The sequence below is a fragment of the Gekko japonicus genome, unplaced genomic scaffold, assembly GCF_001447785.1.
Source record: "Gekko japonicus isolate JY-2015 unplaced genomic scaffold, Gekko_japonicus_V1.1 scaffold192, whole genome shotgun sequence".
NCBI lineage: Eukaryota > Metazoa > Chordata > Lepidosauria > Squamata > Gekkonidae > Gekko > Gekko japonicus.
Window position 1 is genome coordinate 1,541,925 of NW_015165835.1, and position 19,314 is coordinate 1,561,238.

At 43.6% G+C, this 19,314-nt stretch overlaps 1 protein-coding gene across 1 annotated transcript in view; it reads left to right on the forward strand.

Annotated features, from left to right (window-relative positions):
• Positions 1-19,314, forward strand: part of LOC107110185 (eyes absent homolog 4-like) — a 232,426-nt gene that overhangs the window by 187,778 nt on the left and 25,334 nt on the right. The window contains exons 12-13 of the mRNA XM_015410923.1: positions 1,965-2,101; positions 6,701-6,784. Coding sequence (XP_015266409.1) covers positions 1,965-2,101; positions 6,701-6,784 — 221 coding nt within the window. The remainder of the gene's footprint in view (positions 1-1,964; positions 2,102-6,700; positions 6,785-19,314) is intronic.

Consider the following 19,314-nt stretch of genomic DNA (forward strand, 5'->3'; position numbering starts at 1 on the left):
AACCACCAGCTACCAAGAGCCCCCCTCCCTCCCTGCCAAGGGATGATTCCTTGGTGCAAAAGGATACCGGTTCACCAGCTGAAGAAGAGGTCCCTTCTGAGGGTACATTCCCCTTATCCACAGCATGGTGCCCAGTTTCCCCTCGACTCTCATGCTCCCTGACAGTGGCTGGGCTGCCGTATTCAGAGTGGGACTTATCTAACAAGTCCCCTGCTTCTCCGTGTGCCTAACTGACTGTCTCTGCTTCTCCAGGTCTGCCACCTTGGCCTCAAGGGAGCAAACTCATTCCCTGAGAACCAGGAGCTGTCCAGTGGGCAGATAGTCATACATGTGACACTCAGTGCAAAACACTGGATAGCCCCCAACTCCCTGCTGGCATTCTGGCTTCATAACTGCTTTTAAAATAATAATTATGTATAATCCACCTTTTAAAATCCTTTGTATTTATGTGGTGCCCTTGTAGAAGTCTACTTACCTTACTGGGAACCCAAGAAGACTAGGGCCCTGGCTTTCTAGCTCTTCCTGGGCTTCTTACAGAGCCCCTAGGCTAAGACCCACAAGCCAAGAGCCCTTTGGCTCTTACCCTTCGGCTTGTGCCAGAGGCACGAGTAGCAAGTGATACTAGCCTGCCTATTTAAACATTGTTTAGGAAATGTACTGCAAAAGGGATCTCTTGTCAAACCTGGAATGTAAATTGTGCTTGAGATTGTGAAGTTGCATTAGATCATCCCTATGCTAGCCAATAGGAGTGAAGTGGGAGGTGCAGCAGCTAAGCAGAGCCTCTGACCAGCAACACAGATCTAGAGTACTAGATTTAGAACTCTGTCTCAGAGTGGCTGATGGCAGTGGAATATCCAGTTTGTTTTGGGTAATCCAAGCAAGTAAGGAAGTGGGCAGCATTACTGAGCAGAGACTTGGGAAAGCTGTGGAGTTTTCCAGCCTCCCAGGGACTTTAAGGAATGGGGGCTTGCAAGTCTGTCACTTTAAACTGGCCATAAGATCAGCTCATAGTCATAGCTCAGAGTACTGTACTAAATGAGCACTTGTTCATCTTCCATCGAACAAGGTAGTGCTACCTCCGGTCCTGAACCTGCCCTTATTCCTAAAGTATTTACAATTGTTAAAGACTCATATTAGGCCCTCGCTTCTGATTCATTTATTCACACTTTAAAGCAACTCAAGAGTTTAGTCACAACCCAGCACTTCATGCTAGGAGAATACTTGTTGTTTCCTTTGATGAACCTTCTAATCATGGTAAGGATCTTCTGAAGTACAGATGTCTAAAGAAAAACATTAGGTAAAAGCCATGGGACATCACAGCATATTCCTTGAGAAAAGTGACAGCCTCAGCACTTTTTGGGATCATGTTCCTGTTGAAAAATGTATAGAGCAATCATATGGGTGTCCCATTCATAAGTTCACAAGACATTATAAACTTTTTTTTTCTGAAGAGAAGATCTTGTGCCTTCAGGAGGCAAGTTCTGCAGATGTTTTGGGAGATTTATTTTTAAAGAACACGGGGGGAAGCACATCTTTTTGGGTCTATAGGATGGAGCGGCTGTTGTATATATCCCAGTGGCCAGATAACTCAACTGCCACTAGTAATGGGATTTTTTTTTCCATTGTCTGATTTGAAGGCAGGGATCAGATGGAGATACTTAATATGTTTACCCCAGTTACTATTTTACCCAGGTACTTTGCAAGAGGTTATACATTGTTCTTGGTATGGGTAATTTGTCCTTTCTCTCAGATGACATTACAGTTAAAGGAGGCTTACTTCTTAAAAGGCAGGGGGAGACGGCACTACTACTAGGACATATAGGACATTTACAGACAAGTAAAAGTTCTTGTTCTCGAAACTTTTGGGCAGACCTTATCTGAACAATTATACATAAAAGTGTGTCTATTCCTTTCTGTTAAGTTAAAAAGACATAATTGTTTTTTCATGAACTGTTTGTTTACAGGAGAGTTTGATACTGTGCAGAGCCCCTCAACACCAATCAAAGATCTTGATGAAAGAACATGTAGAGGTTCTGGGTCAAAATCAAGGGGCAGAGGGCGGAAAAATAACCCATCACCTCCTCCTGATAGTGACTTGGAGGTATGGTCATTTAAAAACTAATAAATAGTTGGCTTCAGTTATAGCTCTAATGCTAAAATAATATATATTTTAGATTGTTTTTACATGTAAATGAAGTATTAAATGGTGGTACAAAATATTGTTGATTGGATGATTTTTTGCTAGGAGTATGCAATGTGTATGGAATAAGGGATGTCTTGCGTTACAATTCTATGCATATTTACTAGTAAGTAAATCCTAGTCATTTCAATAGTGCTTTTTCCTGTCACTTTAGGACTGCAGCTACAAAGTGTGTGCATCTTTTCTTTCTTCTTCTTTTGGCTTATATCTATATCATAATAGCGAAGTCGGTCAAATCTGAGGATATTTAAATCCAGTTATTAGAACTGTGAACAGGCAAGACAGATCTTTCTACAAACCTGAAAAACACCCCAAGTTTGCAGGAAAATGTGAAATTTTAAAAAACTCAAAATACATACATGGAGTGCCTGTAGCTTTAAGCACTGGATTCCTTCAGTGGCCATTGCTAGGAAACCACAGCATCCAGGCTGGGTTCTGTCAGTAAAAGGCAGGGGGAGAAAGCATTTTATAAAAGGAAAAAGAAAGAAAAAAGAATACAGTAAAAATAGTTATAAAGAAATAAAGAGGAAAAAACAACCAATTTTCTTCTGTTAAAGAAAAATGTACGTTTACATGTACCCTTACTCTAAGGTTACAATAGAAGAAATATATCTCCTTTCCCTGTAATCTTATATTTTTACCTCTTAATCTTCAAACCCACAAATCATCAAATCATTTTTTTCTGTTTCACACAAGAAGTCTATACGGGGTTTCCAGATAACAGTAAATCTAGAAAGTGTTTTTTCCCTAATCAAAAAAGTAAGTTTGGCCATTACTGCTAGCTCCATCATCTTCATCAACCATTCCTCCATTGTAGGTATTATCGAAGTTTTCCATTTTTGAGTATAAATCCTAGTCATTTCAATAGTGCTTTTTCCTGTCACTTTAGGACTGCAGCTACAAAGTGTGTGCATCTTTTCTTTCTTCTTCTTTTGGCTTATATCTATATCATAATAGCGAAGTCGGTCAAATCTGAGGATATTTAAATCCAGTTATTAGAACTGTGAACAGGCAAGACAGATCTTTCTACAAACCTGAAAAACACCCCAAGTTTGCAGGAAAATGTGAAATTTTAAAAAACTCAAAATACATACATGGAGTGCCTGTAGCTTTAAGCACTGGATTCCTTCAGTGGCCATTGCTAGGAAACCACAGCATCCAGGCTGGGTTCTGTCAGTAAAAGGCAGGGGGAGAAAGCATTTTATAAAAGTAAAAATAAATAAAAAATAATACAGTAAAAACAGTTATAAAGATATAAAGAGGAAAAAACAACCATTTTTCTTCTGTTACAGAAAAATGTACATTTACATGTACCCTTACTCTAAGGTAACAATAGAAGAAATATATCTCCTTTCCCTGTAATCTTATATTTTTACCTCTTAATCTTCAAACCCACAAATCATCAAATCATTTTTTTCTGTTTCACACAAGAAGTCTATAAGGGGTTTCCAGATAACAGTAAATCTAGAAAGTGTTTTTTCCCTAATCAAAAAAGTAAGTTTGGCCATTACTGCTAGCTCCATCATCTTCACCAACCATTCCTCCATTGTAGGTATTATCGAAGTTTTCCATTTTTGAGTATCTTGTGTGTGTCCTATCATTGTCATATACAAAAATAAAGTTCCATGAGTGCTTTCTAACTGTTTATCCATTAGACTCAGCAAAAAAAAAAAAGCTTCCAATTTCATTTGCATTGTTGTTGTTCAGTCGCACAGTCGAGTCCGACTCTTCGTAACCCCATGGACCACATCATGCCAGGCCCTCCTGTCTTCCATCGTCCTCCAGAGTTTGCTTAATTTCATGTTCATTGCATCAATAACACTGTCTAACCATCTCATCCTTTGCCTTCAATCTTTCCCAGCATCAGTGTCTTCTCCAGTGAGTGCTCCTTTCTCATTTGGTGGCCAAAGTATTTGAGCTTCAGCTTCAGTATATGACCTTCCAGGGAACAGTCAGGGTTGATTTCTTTTAGGATTGACTGATTTGATCTCCTTGCAGGCCAAGTGACTCTCAAGAGTCTTGTCCAGCACCATAATACAAAAGCATCTATTCTTCAGCGCTTGGCCTTCCTTATGGTCCAACTCTCACAGTCATACATTACTACTGGGAAAATACCATTGCTTTGACCATACAGACTTTTGTTGGCAGAGTGATGTCTCTACTTTTTATCATGCTGTCTAGGTTTGCCATCACTTTTCTCCCAAGGAGCAGGGGTCTTTTAATTTCATGGCTGCAGTCACCATCTACAGTGAGCTTGAATCCCAGGATCGTGAAGTCTGTCACTCCTTCCATTTATTTATCTATTTTATTTATTTTGGGATTTAAACCTATCCGGTAGCTCATGACTTATACCCCACCCTATCCGGAAGCTCATGACTTTCCCTTCTATTTGCAAAGGAGTGATGGGTCTGGATGCCATGATCTTAGGTTTTTTTTGATGTTGTTTGAAGCCAACTTTTGCACTCTCCTCTCTTTCACCCTTAGCAAAAGGCTCTGTAGGTCCTCTTCACTTTCTGCCATTAGAGTGGTACCGTCTGCATATCTCAGGTTGTTGATATTTTTCCCGGCAATCTTAATTCCAGTTTGTGATTCATCCAGGCTGGCATTTCGTATGATGTACTCTGCATATAAATTAAATAAGCAGGGTGACAATATACATCCTTGTCGTACTCCTTTTCCTATGCTAAACCAATCAGTTGTTCCATATCTGGTTCTAACTGTCGCTTCTTGACCCTTATACAGGTTTCTCAGGAGACATGTGAGGTGGTCTGGTACTCCCATCCCTTTTAGTTAGTTGTGATCCACACAATCAAAGGCTTGAAGCAGAAGTAGATGTTTTTCTGGTACTCCCTTGCTTTCTCCATAATCCAGCAAATGTTGGCAATTTGATCTCTAGTTCCTCTACCTCTTCGAAACCCAGCCTGTACTTCTGGCAGTTCATTTGCATATTAGTCTTTAAAATCTTTTTTTAATACTTTCTCATTAAAACCTTTTTTTTTAAAGTAAAGATAGGGGGAGGGGCCTCTTTCCATATGTCTTTTAGTCTTTGAGGGAGGATTCATTGGGTCCAGGCCTGGCCAAATCCAGGCTGGGAAATTTCTGGAGATTTTGTGGTGGAGTCTGAGAAGGGCAGGGTTTGGAGAGGGGAGAGGCCTCAGCAGGATATAATGTCATAGAGTCCAAATGGGCTCTTTTTGTAGCAGGAACTCCTTTGCATATTAGGCAACACACCCCTAATGTAGCCAATCCTCCAAGAGCTTACAGAGCTCTTCTTACATGGGCTGCTGTAAGCTCTTGGAGGATTGGCTACATTAGGGGTGTGTCGCCTAATATGCAAAGGAGTTCCTGCTACAAAAAGAGCCCTGGTTCTTCAAAGGAGCTGTTTTCTACAGGGAGATACGTTGTCTTGAAATGTTCTAATTATGGGGCATCTTCAGTCTGACCTGGAGGTTAGCAGCCCTAGACCTTTCAGTGACTTGATACTACCTGATGTGCATGACTCAACTAGGCCAGCTGCTTACTGCTGTTCAGTTCAATGCAGACCAGGGTCAGGGAGACCCAAGTTTGAATCCCTATCTTGCTCTGGAAGCTCACTGGGTGATTTTGGACCACTTACAAATTTTCATCCTAACCTACCTTACAGGGTTGTTGTGTGGATTAAAAGGAGGAGACAATAATGTAAACTGCTTTGGTCCCCATATTTCAAATGTCTATACAGAGTAATATACACCATTAAATAAGTATCTTGTAACATTTTGCTCCTAACGTTGAACAGCACTATCACTTTGCCCATTCTTTTGTGTTGAAATGGCAGTAGTAAGAAACTATTTTCCCACATTCTAACTGTTCTATACAGCATTATCATTATAGGAATGAGTTGCTCATGCATTCCGTGTGTTTCACCCTACATACTGCTTACAAAGAATTGTAGTACACTGTGGGAGAGATCCAGCCACTTATCCATATTTAACTGTTTTTGTATTTTTGTATTATTTTATAGTAAATAATTTTTAAAAGACAGTTTCATACTTACTGTACATTTTAAAATTTCACTGACAGCAGGTGCATGCACCCTTCATGGTTATATCACACTATTAGTGTCCAAGATAAATGATGTCTGTCTTTCCCCAATCCTTTGTTTTAAGCCCAAGTTTCCAAGCACTGCCTTTCTAGACTACTAATGTTATGTTCATCCCTTCTCTAATATTCTACTGCTGAACTGATCATTTTTGTATAACATAGAGTTTCTCTAATTGTTGTTCTAACCAGTCTACATTTTAGCCCAATGCTGTCTTTCCCTGTAGAGATGAATACCTTTGCTAGAATGAACAGTTCAAGGGGGGTTTTCTTAGATAACACATCAACTAGATGAATTCTGCCCTTAGAGGCTCAGTGGTTTCTTGCAATTAATACCCTGCATTTCGCTAGCAAATCAATTTTGACAGTAATTTACTTTCTGCTTTTATGTCTATTGATTTTTGTCAATACTTCCATTTTCAGCGTGTATTCGTTTGGGATTTGGATGAAACAATCATTGTTTTCCATTCACTTCTTACAGGATCTTATGCTCAAAAATATGGGAAGGTAGGTAGCACATTAATGTAAACACTAATGTTTCAAAGTTTTTATAATTTACTTTTAATTGTAGTTTATTCTTTATGCTAAATGGCCATCTGACAGCAATGGGGATTCTGTGAGCTTAGGCAGATCATGAGATGGAAGGCAGGAAGGGTTGCCTCAGTGCTTAGTTCTTGTCACCCTTTCTTACACGCCCAGGGAACTGCTGATTGACACTTTGGGGTCAGGAAGCAATTTTTCTCCTGACCAGTCTGGCCAGGGATCCTATAGGCTTTTTGTCATCTTCTGGGTGTGGAACAGCGGTCACTGCAGGTGTGGAGGGGGAGGTGTTTGTGAATTTCCCGCATTGTGTGGGGGTTGGACTAGATGACCCTGGAGGTACCTTCCAACTCTATGATTCTATGAAAATAGCTAATTTACTCATAAGCCATAGTCTCCATAACTATCATATTGCAACAGCCCTACAGAACTGAGTGATGTTACTCATATTAAATTAATACTTTGAAATACTTCATACTCTTTTGTAGGTGTTTTGCATGCTTTATTAGGGCATTTTTTCTCTATGCTCTTCATGTACTTCTGGCTAGTTGGTCTAGACAGTGAAGATATTTAATAGAGTCTTGAATAGAATTAGGATAGTTGTTAAAGTGTCTGGCAGGGAACAAAGCCAAGGTGATCTCAGAGCTGATCTTAAGCTGATGCTATGATGCTGGAACCATGTGGTTTCCTAAAAAACACTGAATCACACTGGCCAAAAGACTCTACGGTAGGGGTGTCGAACTCATTTGTTATGAGGGCCAGATCTGATATAAATTTGACTTTGTTGCAATGGACCATGCATGTCATAAAATGTAACACCAGGTAGCAGCGATATAAACTTTATTAAGGACACACACAAGCACAATTAAAGATATTATAGCAGCTATTCCATTGGAGCCCCACATTAAGAGGAGGTGTGTGTTAAAACTGATATTTCTCTGCAAAACTGAAGTTCCTTGAGTTGTTGAGCTCTGTATTTTAACTGTGGTTAGTCCCAACCCCCTCCCCAAAATATAAACTACAAATATAAATGGTCTGCGCCTAGAACTCAGGGGAAGAATATGGAATGGCTGAGCATTGCAAGCTTCCCCCCCACACACACACACACACTCCGGGTCATAATAACATAAGAGACGCCAATGTTGGATCAGGCCAAAGGCCCATCTTGTCCAACACTCTGTCACACAGTGGCCATAAATACCAGGTGTTATCAAGAGGTCCACCAGTGGGGCCAGGACATTAGAAGCCCCAAGCACCAAGAAGACAGAGCATCACTTGCCCCAGAGTCCCTATCTATACCTTGTGGCTAATAGCCACTGATGGACCTCTGCTCCATATGCTTTAATTCCCTTTTGAAGCCCTCCATGCTTGTAGCTGCCACCACTTCCTGTGGCAGTGAATTCCATGTGTTAAACACTCTTTGGGTGAAGAAGTACTTCCTTTTATCCGTTCTAACCCGAATGCTCAGCAATTTCATTGAGTGCCCACAAGTTCTTGTATTGTGAGAAAGGGAGAAAAGTACCTCTTTCTCTATCTGCTCTATCCCATGCATAATCTTATAAACTTCAGTCATGTCACCCCTCAGTCGTCGTCTCTACAAGCTAAAGAGCCCTAAGCGCTTTAACCTTTCCTTATAGGGAAAGTGTTCCAACCCTTTTATCATTCGAGTTGCCCTTTTCTGCACTTTTTCCAAAGCTATAATATCCTTTTTAAGGTGTGGTGACCAGAACTGCACACAGTATTCCAAATGAGGTCACACCATTGATTTATACAGGGACATTATGATATTGGCTGATCTGTTTTCAATACCCTTCCTAATAATCCCCAGCATAGCATTGGCCTTTTTTATTGCAGTCACACACTGTCTCGACATTTCCAGTGAGTTATCTACTACAACTCCAAGATCTCTCTTTTGATCAGTCTCTGCCAGTTCAGACCCCATCAATGTGTATCACCTTGCACTTGGCCACATTGAACCCCATTTGCCATGTTGACGCCCACTTGCCCATCCTTGACAGATCCCTTTGGAGTGTCTACTCAGGTCTACTCAGAGTGGCAGTGGCACTCCAGCGTCTCAGGGTTGTTGTTGTTTATTTACTGGTTTGAGATAATAACTTTGGGTGTCCTCTTCAGCATTTGTTCTGCTATTTTTCCTTTGGAGTTCCACATTAGGAGGGTGTGTGTGTGTTAAAACTAATATTTCTCTGCAAAACTGGAGTTTCTTGAGTTTGCAGAACTCTATATTTTAACCGTGGCTGGTCCCAAACCTCCCCCCCCCCGTTAGAAATATAAACGACAAATATAAATGGTACAAAGTTAGAGTCCAATGGCACCTTTAAGACCAACAAAGTTTTATTCAAGTGTGAGCTTTCGTGTGCATGCACACTTTGTCAGACGATGAAATGGACCATTTGTGCACAATCCACAATGAGAAAAGATGCAGTACAGTGCTGTAAATCTAGATCCTTTTATTGACAGAAGTGTCTATTTTTCAAATACACCGCTGGGTTCAACATTATTAATTTTTTACAGTCTAGATACTCCTTGGAGCTTCTTTTTTCTTGTTTTCATTTTTACAGCCTTTACATCATTTATTTACTTATTTACTGTCCTGGAGACATGTGGGTTCAAGGCCATGAATTTTGTAGGTAATAATCCGCACCTTGAATTAAACCTGGAAACTAATCACTGACCAATGGAGCAACTGCAGTATTGGTAAAGTATGCATGCTCCACCTAGTTCCTGATAACAATAGAGCTGTGGCATTCTGCCCCAGCTGAAATTTCTCAGCTGTCTTCCAGGCCAGCCCCATGTAGAGTCTGTAACTTTACTCTCAGGATTTCTGTGGCATGGATCCACATGGCCAGATTGGCTGGGCCAGGTAGTGAGCCGTCCTTATTAAATGAGGGTACAATAAAGCATTTTTGCAAGTGGATTAACTTGTTTCTTCAGCAGTAACAATAATATTTTAGTAATAATATGTTTTCCTATATTGGTCATTTAAGTTGATGTGTAGCCATTGAAGGTGCTTGGGATTACTCTGCCTTAGCATTCTCCTTACAATTGATGTCTCAGAGCTGTATTTGACCTCCCATAGCATAATGAGACTCTAAAGGCAATATTTGATTTTTGCTTTTCCATTTACAGTGGAAACTTTTTCTGGGAGACATTGCTTTTATGATATTAACCACTATGTAGCTGGCACCATACAAAAAGAGGCACAGGAGCTATGTTTATAATAATTTCTTAAGGATTTTTCCTTATAGTGCCATCTCCATTTGTTCATTTTGGCAAATGGGGATGTTTTTGACATGATTCCTTTAATCAGTGTGGCTCATCTATACTTTAAGTGTTAGTTCTCCTGAGATATTTTTACATTGTCCCCTAAGAGGCATACTCGTAGATGGCCCAATCTAGCACAGAAGTCCACAGACAGACAGTCTGGCTCCAATTTATGCCCACTGCTAACATAACCAAAGGCATTTGTATTTTGATATAGGGAAGTGTTACAGTTGATCTAGTCTGCCTTGCAATGCTGGCAATCTCTGGCTAAAGGCCATGTTCCCAAGAGCCCAGTGAGCTAACAGTGTTTTGGGTTGTTGTTTTTTTAATCGGCAATACATCAGGATGAGGGGAGACTTTGGGGGGCAGAGGGTATGAATGCAGAACCATTCCTGTCTGCTTCAAATTTAACTTCCCTTGCAGTCATTTGACAACTGAATGAATCTGCAGTTTTTGTTTCTTTGCCTCTTCCTTACTTGCTTTCATGTTTTATTCTTTTAAAACTGAGGATAAGTTCACATGTTGCATTTAATATATTGGTTCTATTTGTCAGTCACACACCAGGCAATCACCTACTATAAAAGGAAGGAAATCTGTAATGGATTTACTACAGGAAGGAACTGGGACATCTCAAATCTCAAAATAAAAGACTCTGATTTCATACCAAAACAGTATTTAAATTTTCACAAGCAATAAAATACTGGTTGAGCTTGCATAAATCAATATCTCAAGTGTTGAAACGACAAGATTTAACACAACGGGCAGAGAAATCCTCTACTGCGCATGTGCCATGACAGCTGGCTGTGGCATAACTAAGGCATTCCTAGTCCATTCCCTATAGGGATAGATTATATGGTAGCCGGCAAGAAAATGGTGGAGGGAGGTTGTGTCTGTTGCTGCTACTATGGTAGTATCCCCAGCTACTGTGTCACAGCATTCCATGGTGGTATTGTGATGGGGCATTGATGGACAGGTAGCCAGAACCAATCAGGGGTCACCAGGTACAGGGGCTGAGCCATATACCTGTCACAGCCCTGGGGTTGAGGGGGTGGGGCAAAGGAGCCTGCCAGCAGGTCACCCCCTTAAAGGGACCAAACCCTCTCACAAGTCCACGGAACCTGACCATGGTGCAGGGGCCCCAGCAGGCCCACCCCCACTGACATCCCAAACTGGCCCCCTGCCCTGGTGTAGCAAAGGGTGGCCAAAGCCCAGAAGGGGAAAGGGGTGTGTCGGAAGTATGTGCATTAGTAGGTGCCCTCCACTTCTCAGCAGCCACGCCATCCAACAGTTCACCCATGTTGCCTAAGGTGCCTCCGTGCAATCTCAGCTGGCAGTAGAGCAGGAAGGGGGCAATGGGGTGGGGCACTGAGGAGGGGCCAAAGTACATCCAACACATCTCCCAGCAGTCTCAGTGCACACCTGTCCCTCCCTCATGTTTCTTGTGACAGCAAGCAGCCTCTCCAAGTGCCTTTGGCTGCCAAAGATATCTGGATAAACCCCCATTATCGCCCCGCCATGGATCACCTACTGACCTTGGCCAGAGGCAGCTGCTGCTACATGGGTGTCTCCAGGTTATTGGGCATTACTTGGCCTGGGTCCCACCATTCATGTGGTCTTGCACCTGGTCCACCCCCCCCCCCGCTTCCATAGGTTCAGCTTGCTTTTCCAGTCACCTTCCATAGTGACTCAAGGGCAGGGGGGAGGTCACAATATCTAGCTGCTTTGCATTTTTACCCTAGGGCCTGGGCTCACAGCATTGGCTGCAGGAGCAGGCTGGGGAAGGGGTTTGCTCCCTCCAGGCAGTGTGGGGGCATGTGCCCAGCACTGCAGCACTGGTTCTCCAATCTGCCCATGCAGGTTTCCCTCTGCACATACCCCAGCCCATGGGGCCTTGCAGTGAGGACACACCAACTCAGAGCTTATCAGCTGCTGTCCTTTATAAAGTTTGTATCTCTGGTAGCTGGCATTGCATTTTATGGCACACTGGCCTGGATCGACAAAGTGACATTTATGTTAGATTCAGCCCTCGTAATAAATGAATTTTACACCTCTGTCTTAGAGTCTAGAATAAACAGAAGTCCTAAGGTGACTACAGAGGATGTATGCTGTAGGACATATGTTTCTTCTATGGTATATCATACAGACTAGGAGAAACTGATTGTCACGTGTAAAGACACCAGAGGACACTTGGGGATTTGAAAGATGGCTGGGACTTCTGTTGTTAGCATTTTCCTATGAGCCTTCAGAGACGATTTTTCTTCTTAACACTGTGAAAAACCTGGAGAGGATTTTGAGATTTTTTTTTAGACAGAGTGGAACATAACTGGATAGCATCCAGTTATACCAGCACAATTATTTAGGATCAGTGGAATAGTTTACCATACAGAAAGTTTGTATGCAGAAGCCTACAAGATGAGTATTGTAAGTATTGTAAGATGAGAGAAAAAAGTAGGGGGGAGTGACATGAAGCGGGTAATTTAAATTCAGAATTAGAATTTTGGTGGGAGGAAGTAATTTCAGTAGGAGTGGGGAACTGGAGGCATTGGCCTTTAACCTGGATATGACATGATGGGATGAGGTATATCCTCCAGCTGAGCTCCCTCCTTTCCCCAGACTCCAGCTTGCCCAAGCACTGCTCACAAATCTCCAGGAATTTTTCAAGCCAGAGTACAGTTAGGGTTGCCAGGTGTGGCTGATAACCAGTGGGAGAAGGGGGGGGCAGAGACTTAAAGTGGGGAGTGTGCACCATGAACACCCTTAGTGTGATGACATCACTTCTGACATCACCCAGAAATTAGGAAGAAAAAAACACCGCAGCAGTAGGTAGGAGAAAAAAAAGAACAAGGTTCATGGTAGATCAAGAGTGCTGTATGCAGTTATGGTTTCCAGCTTTGGCTCCCTTAATGGCAGCCACATTTCTCCAGAGCTCCAGGAGACGCATTCCTTGAATCAGTGGATGGGAGGGGGTGAGATGGTACGCATCCCCTTCAGAACCCTTGCATTGGGCTCCTAGCCATGGGGTGCTTGGATGGTCCTTCCTCTGGCAAAGAGCTGGCAAAGGGGGGCCAACCCCTGCCCCAATGGTCCCACCACTGATCTCCAGAAATGGACGTGGGGATGCATACCTGGACAAGCGCTTGGTGGCGGGGCGAGTGATCGTGAAAGGCAAGCTCTACACTGAAAAGTAAGTGATCGTATAAGCGAAGACACCAGAACCAAGCTGAAAGTCCCTCCTAAGCAAATTGAGAGGGGGGGACTTCCCCTTGAAAGGAAAAAAAAGCTGAAAAAAATGAAATATAAGGGGGGGATGGAATACAAAGCGGATTTTGACTAGAATAAGGAACTTTTGAGAACTTACCAAGTGGTATCAAAGGATCTTGAGACTTTTGTAACTTCTTCTAAAAAGTAAATAACTCTCAAACATGGTGCCTCTGAGGTGGGAGGACAAGGATAAACTACCGAAACTGAGGCTTCTTGCCAGAAATGCCAGCCCAGCGAGTGCTGTTCCTAGACAGGACAATACCATAGACTTCCAGAATATGCTGACTGAGGCTTTGCGCCCTCTGCTGGAACAAATGACATCGCTCCATGTGAAATTTGACGCACAACAAATCCAGTTAAACGAGACTTCTAAAAAAACAAAGTGGAACAAGAGCTGAAAGAAGTGGATGCCAACACCCAGAAGCTTAAAAAAGAAATGCAGGCGATGGGAAAAAAAGAGAGCAACTGAAGAGGCTCAACTTTTACAGCTGCAAATGGAAAAGGCAAGCTATTTCTTAAGATTTCAGGGTGCTTCTGGAATAAAAGGAGAAGACTTGGAGCAGATTATTTGTGATGCATTGAGTCCAGTTGTAGATTTAAAAGCGGATTTTCAACAAAGCAAAATAGATACGATTTATAGATCATATTCTGACTTTATAAGGAAAAATAATCTGCCCAGCGAGATTATGGTGAGATTCTCCAGGAGACAAGTAAGAGATCAAATACTGAAAGCAACAAATGGAGCCACCCTGAAAATCAAAGACAAAGAAATTAAAGTTTTGAAGGACATTCCATTTGAAATAAGGAAGAAGAGAAAGAAATATAGAGACTTGGCGCTGTTTTTACAGAAAAATAATGTCCCCTACAGATGGAACTTGCCCGAAGCCATCCTCTTCAAATTTAAAGATAAGAAAGAAAAAATTGACTCTGTTGTAAAGCCATGTGAATTTCTACAACGACAGGCTGGTCCAGCAGATGAAGAGGATAAAGAAAAGGGCAGCAGCAAGGGAAGTGAAGAAGAATGCTTGGCATCCTCTGATGAGGACTCAGCTTCGGAACTTGGGGGCGGCTGCCCCTAAAACAAGCTATCGACTGAGAAATAAAAAGGACAAAAAATGAGTTATAATTGATTTCTAGATCCTGTTTTAAAATAACTTTGTTTCTCTTTAGAGTTCTTTATATAGTTAGTGTTGTTGGAGACTCTAGTATAAGCAAGAAGAAATGTGTACTCAATGTAGCAAAGTATAAGCATTTTTACTTATAAGCTAATATTGTAAGCATTGTAAATGACCACCATCTCTTGGGTTTTTAGGGGTTTTGCTTTACGTTCTCCCGTAGTTTGTAGTTCCCTTGTTTCTTTGTAGTTTATGGGGGGGGGAAGAGTACTATGTGCAGTTCTGGAGGCCTCACTTCAAAAAGGATGTGGACAAAATTGAGAGGGTGCAGAAGAGAGCAACGGGGATGATCAGGGGTCTGGAGACTGCGCCCTACGAGGAAAGGCTAAGGGCCTTGGGAATGTTTAGTTTAGAGAAGAGGAGATTGAGGGGGAACATGATTGCTCTCTTTAAATATTTGAAAGGCTGTCATTTGGAAGAGGGCAAGGAGCTGTTCCAGTTGGCAGCAGAGGATAGGACCCAAAGCAACGGGTTTAAATTACATGCAGAAAGGTATCGGCTGGATATTAGGAAAAACTTTTTCACAGTCAGAGTGGTTCAAAGGTGGAATCAACTGCCTAGAGAGGTGGTTAGCTCCCCTTCACTGAAAGCTTTCAAGAAGAGGCTGGATGAATATTTGTCAGAGATGCTTTAGGCTGGTCCTGCATTGGGCAGGGGGTTGGACTAGATGGTCTGTATGGCCCTTTCCAACTCTATGATTCTGTGATAAGATGGGTAGCCATGTTAGTCTGTCTGTAGTAGTAGGAAAAAGTAAGAGCACCTTAAAGACTAACTTCCCTTGCTGCTGAATTAGAGGGACTGCTGAATTGCAACTGATAATGAAGCTCAAGATACTGCATCCTCCTGGAGACCAATGCTGATTTCTCCATGCCTACTACATCTCTGCAATATCACACTTAATCCAGTCATACTTTCTATTGTCATTTGCCTTCTTATTCCATTTGATATCTGAAATCACTCCACTTTCCAATATAAAGGACAGATGGACTCACATTCTAGCTGTATCTGAAGAAGTGAGTAGTGACTCATGAAAGCTCATAGGTGGAAAGAGAGAGAGAGAGAAACAAAGAAAGCAAATAGATGGGGGAGGGAGCAGGAGGAAGGAAGGAAGCATGCAAATAGATGGGGAGCCTGCCAGGAGCTGCATAATATGTGTGAAAGAGCCACATGCAGTTCCCAAACCACAGTTTGGCCACCCTGGCATAGAGAGTGGAAGGGCATTGCTGATACGTGATGGCATAAATCACATTAGAGGATGAGCAGGAGTAGGAACCTGAGATGGTATGGCTAATGGTATTGCTAAAATCTATATGAGAGTAAAGTTGGCATCTTGGTTTGTTGCAGGTCTTGGTAGAGCAGTTTATTAGACAATTGTACAAGGTGGGAGCCAGAGAAGTTTCTTACTAAAATCCCCTTATGAAGCCTATAGCGAAACAAGTTGGGTTCTAAAAGGTCTGCTCAACCTTGCACATTCTTTTTTCCCCATCACCCAGAAATTGTCATTGCACCAGGTGAGATGCTCTAGCAGCAGTCAGTCAGTCAGTTTTTATTCGGTGCATAACCAGCACAATTCAGTTAAAACAGTTTAAAATCTCTAGGGTAGCAGCAGGCAGAGATGTTGGAGGATGGGAGGTCTTCTGCTGCCAGAATGCAGCTGGCAGCACCACTTGCAGTGGAGCAATGATTCCTGGTGCATGTTTGTGTTCAGTGTTTTGAAGGTACTTCCAAGCATTTTCATAAGACAAGTTATTCTTCCTTGCCACTGGGTATTCATTGTTGGGGCAAGGTGCCCACTACCAATTCTCAACCTCATCATATTTCCTACTAGTGTGCAATAGTTCTCTAGATATAGGGCAGGTGATTTAGCATATGCCATATGATTCCTTGCTGGATTTTATATGGTCCCCTTGGTGGGCTGCATTTGACTAGAGAGTTAAATGGAATTATTTATCTTTGTCCCACTTTTCAGTGGGCACCTATCAGGTCCCCACAGCAAACAACGTAGTACACACTTGCAGGAAGGTTTTACTTTATTGAAGCCATGAAGCACATGAACAGGGTCACTGTTCAGAATAACGAAAACCCAAAAGGCATGAAAGGTTAAAGCAAGTTCATAAACATAACAGCCAATAAACACGGTTCCCGCGCGCGGCTAAGGGGTCTCACTCGCGCCTAAACCTTGGGAAAGCAACGGCTACCTAATTGTAAATAGATATGCTATTCCCACGGCTTCAGCTAATTAAAGTCAAAGCAAGCTCGTCTGCTCTTCCACCTGTGGCCTTGGTGAGATAGCGTTACATCAAAGCAGGAGTGGCTTACTCTGAAAGGAATCTATGGCTACTGGGGAGATGTGCGCATGACCAGACAAACGCATCTACGGGGGGTGGGGGAAGAACCCAATGAAGAAATGGGTGAACATATACATATAGAACAGAACCTTTGGCAGCTTGCTGACAGCACCATGCATAAATAAAAATGGCATAGGCTTTGCAGTAGACATACAACCTAAAAGTCAACACACACACGAGAAAGGGATGAAAAATGTAGGAGGAAATTAGGTTGACATTGTCAGAACACAGTGATGAGTTGTTAACAAGCATTTTCAAATGGAGCAAAGCTCATCTCCTTTTTTGGATGGTCTTGCTGAGATGGAGCTGGTTAGTAGTCATTTGGAGCTCTGTACTAACTCTAGTGGGAAACTAAAAGACAAAACAAATGAAAGTGTTCTTTAACTTGCACCACTTCTTCTGCAGGCATTATGTTATGCTATTATAGACAAGAAGTAGGGACCCATGATACTCACAGGAAAGTGGGGGGGGGATTCCTTTCCTCATGATAATAACCCCCCCCATCACCATGTCTGGAGCCTTCTGCTCCACGCCCCCTTCCTCCTTCAAGGCAGGAAGGAGGTAAAAGGAGGAAGGGCCACAGGAGAAGCCGTTTGCCCCTGGGAAGCGTCTGCAGAAGTTGGCTCTCAAGGCGCTGTCAGCCGCTTGGGTGCATCTCTGCAGCATTACTGCAGCGCTTCAAACACTTTTATCCAGGGGTCGTTTTGGGGGGGAACGCGAGGGTACGCTGTTCCCCCGAGTGAGGTGCGGGGGGGGCACAGGAAGCCGGAGCCGGCGCGCTGTGAAGGAAGGAAGGCGCTCCAGAGGAGAGCCGGGTTGAAAAGAGCAAAAACCGCTCGCCTTGCCCCAGCTAGGGGCGGCGGCGCAGACCGACGGCGAGGAGCAAGCCGAGGCCCCTGTCAGAAAAAGCAAGAGCAGGTTGAGGGGGAGAAAGGAAAGCGGCGGCTGCGGTTCGGCTCGGCGCGCGCTAGTTCCAACTGCGTCTCAGCAGCAGCGGCAGCAACTCCTTGGGCAGGCGCGCGTGCGGCGGCACAAACCCCGCCGCGCCAGCTCCCTGCGCTTTTGCGGTCCATTCTCTTTCCTCTGCCAACAGCCCCCAGAACAGCGAGGATGTCCTTTCCTCTTCCCCCGCTCAGCTCATGTGAATCACTCTCTTTCTTCACCCGGAGCTCATTGGCGCCTGGGTGCATCCCTTCCACCACCTGAACTGGGGGAGGGGGGCAAGAGAGCGGACGGAGGCGCGCGCACACACACACACACACACGCCCCCCCACCTAGAGGCCGCCCCCTCCACTCTCCGGGTCTTGGCATTGGCTGCCGTTCGATGGGTGCATCCCTTCCACCACCTGAACTGGGGGAGGGGGGCAAGAGAGCGGACGGAGGCGCGCGCACACACACACACACACACGCCCCCCCACCTCCAGGCCGCCCCCTCCACTCTCCGGGTCTTGGCATTGACTGCCGTTCGATGCTCGTCAATCAGCCAACCCTCATTGGCTGAGAGGTTTGACTTCCTCATGCATAGGCTAGCGGAGGGAGGTGATTGGCCGGAGAGCAGCTGGCTCTTTCTCTCCGGTTTTGTCACTTTCCCCCTCCTCTTGTCGTTCTCTTCCTCCTGTGAAGGAAAGAAGTTTTGGCGGGTACTTTGCAAAGAGAGAGCTGCGAGAGAGGGCTTCTGGAAACAAACTTGCAGAAGGGATTGGTGGTACAACTAAAGAGGGATAACGCCCTGTAGGGAACAGAAGATAGAATAGAACTGGAAATAATACATGTCAGTAGGTTGTGCAGAATAGAATTAGAAATAAATATACAGGCGGTAGGAACAAACTCAAGAAGTGCCTGGGTAAGTCCGTTCACATAACTGAACGATCGGGGAATACTCTTCATGGTAGTGCATCGCATCAGTCAACAATATTTATTTATTTCGATATTTATACCCCGCCTTTCTCCCCAGTGGGGGCCCAAAGTGGCTTAAGTTGCTCCCTCCTCCTCCATTTATTCTCACAACAACAACTGTGTGAGGTAGGTCGGACCTAGAGAGAGTGGCTAGCCCAAGTCCCTCAGCAGGCTTCCATGGCAGAGTGGCAATCTGAATCCGGGTCCCCCGCGCCCCCCCTCCCGATCCTACTCTGACGATGACATCACACTGACTCAGGCAACTATTGTAGGGGGAAGTGCTGATCCGTTAGAAACACCCCAGAGAACAGCAGCGCAGCAAAACGTTACTACTTTTATTAGGACCAACGAAAGCTGTCACAAAGCAGTGAGCAAGTTTTTGCAAGCTCCCCAGTCAGCCTGAACTTTTGATATACAAGGGAGGGGTGGGAGACAAAAAGATATTTCAGGGCATAATGGAAACAGCCCAAAGTCTGCGATCTGTTGCCTTCTTGAAATGCCGACAAGGAGGTGCTGTAGATGCAGTTAGATCAGA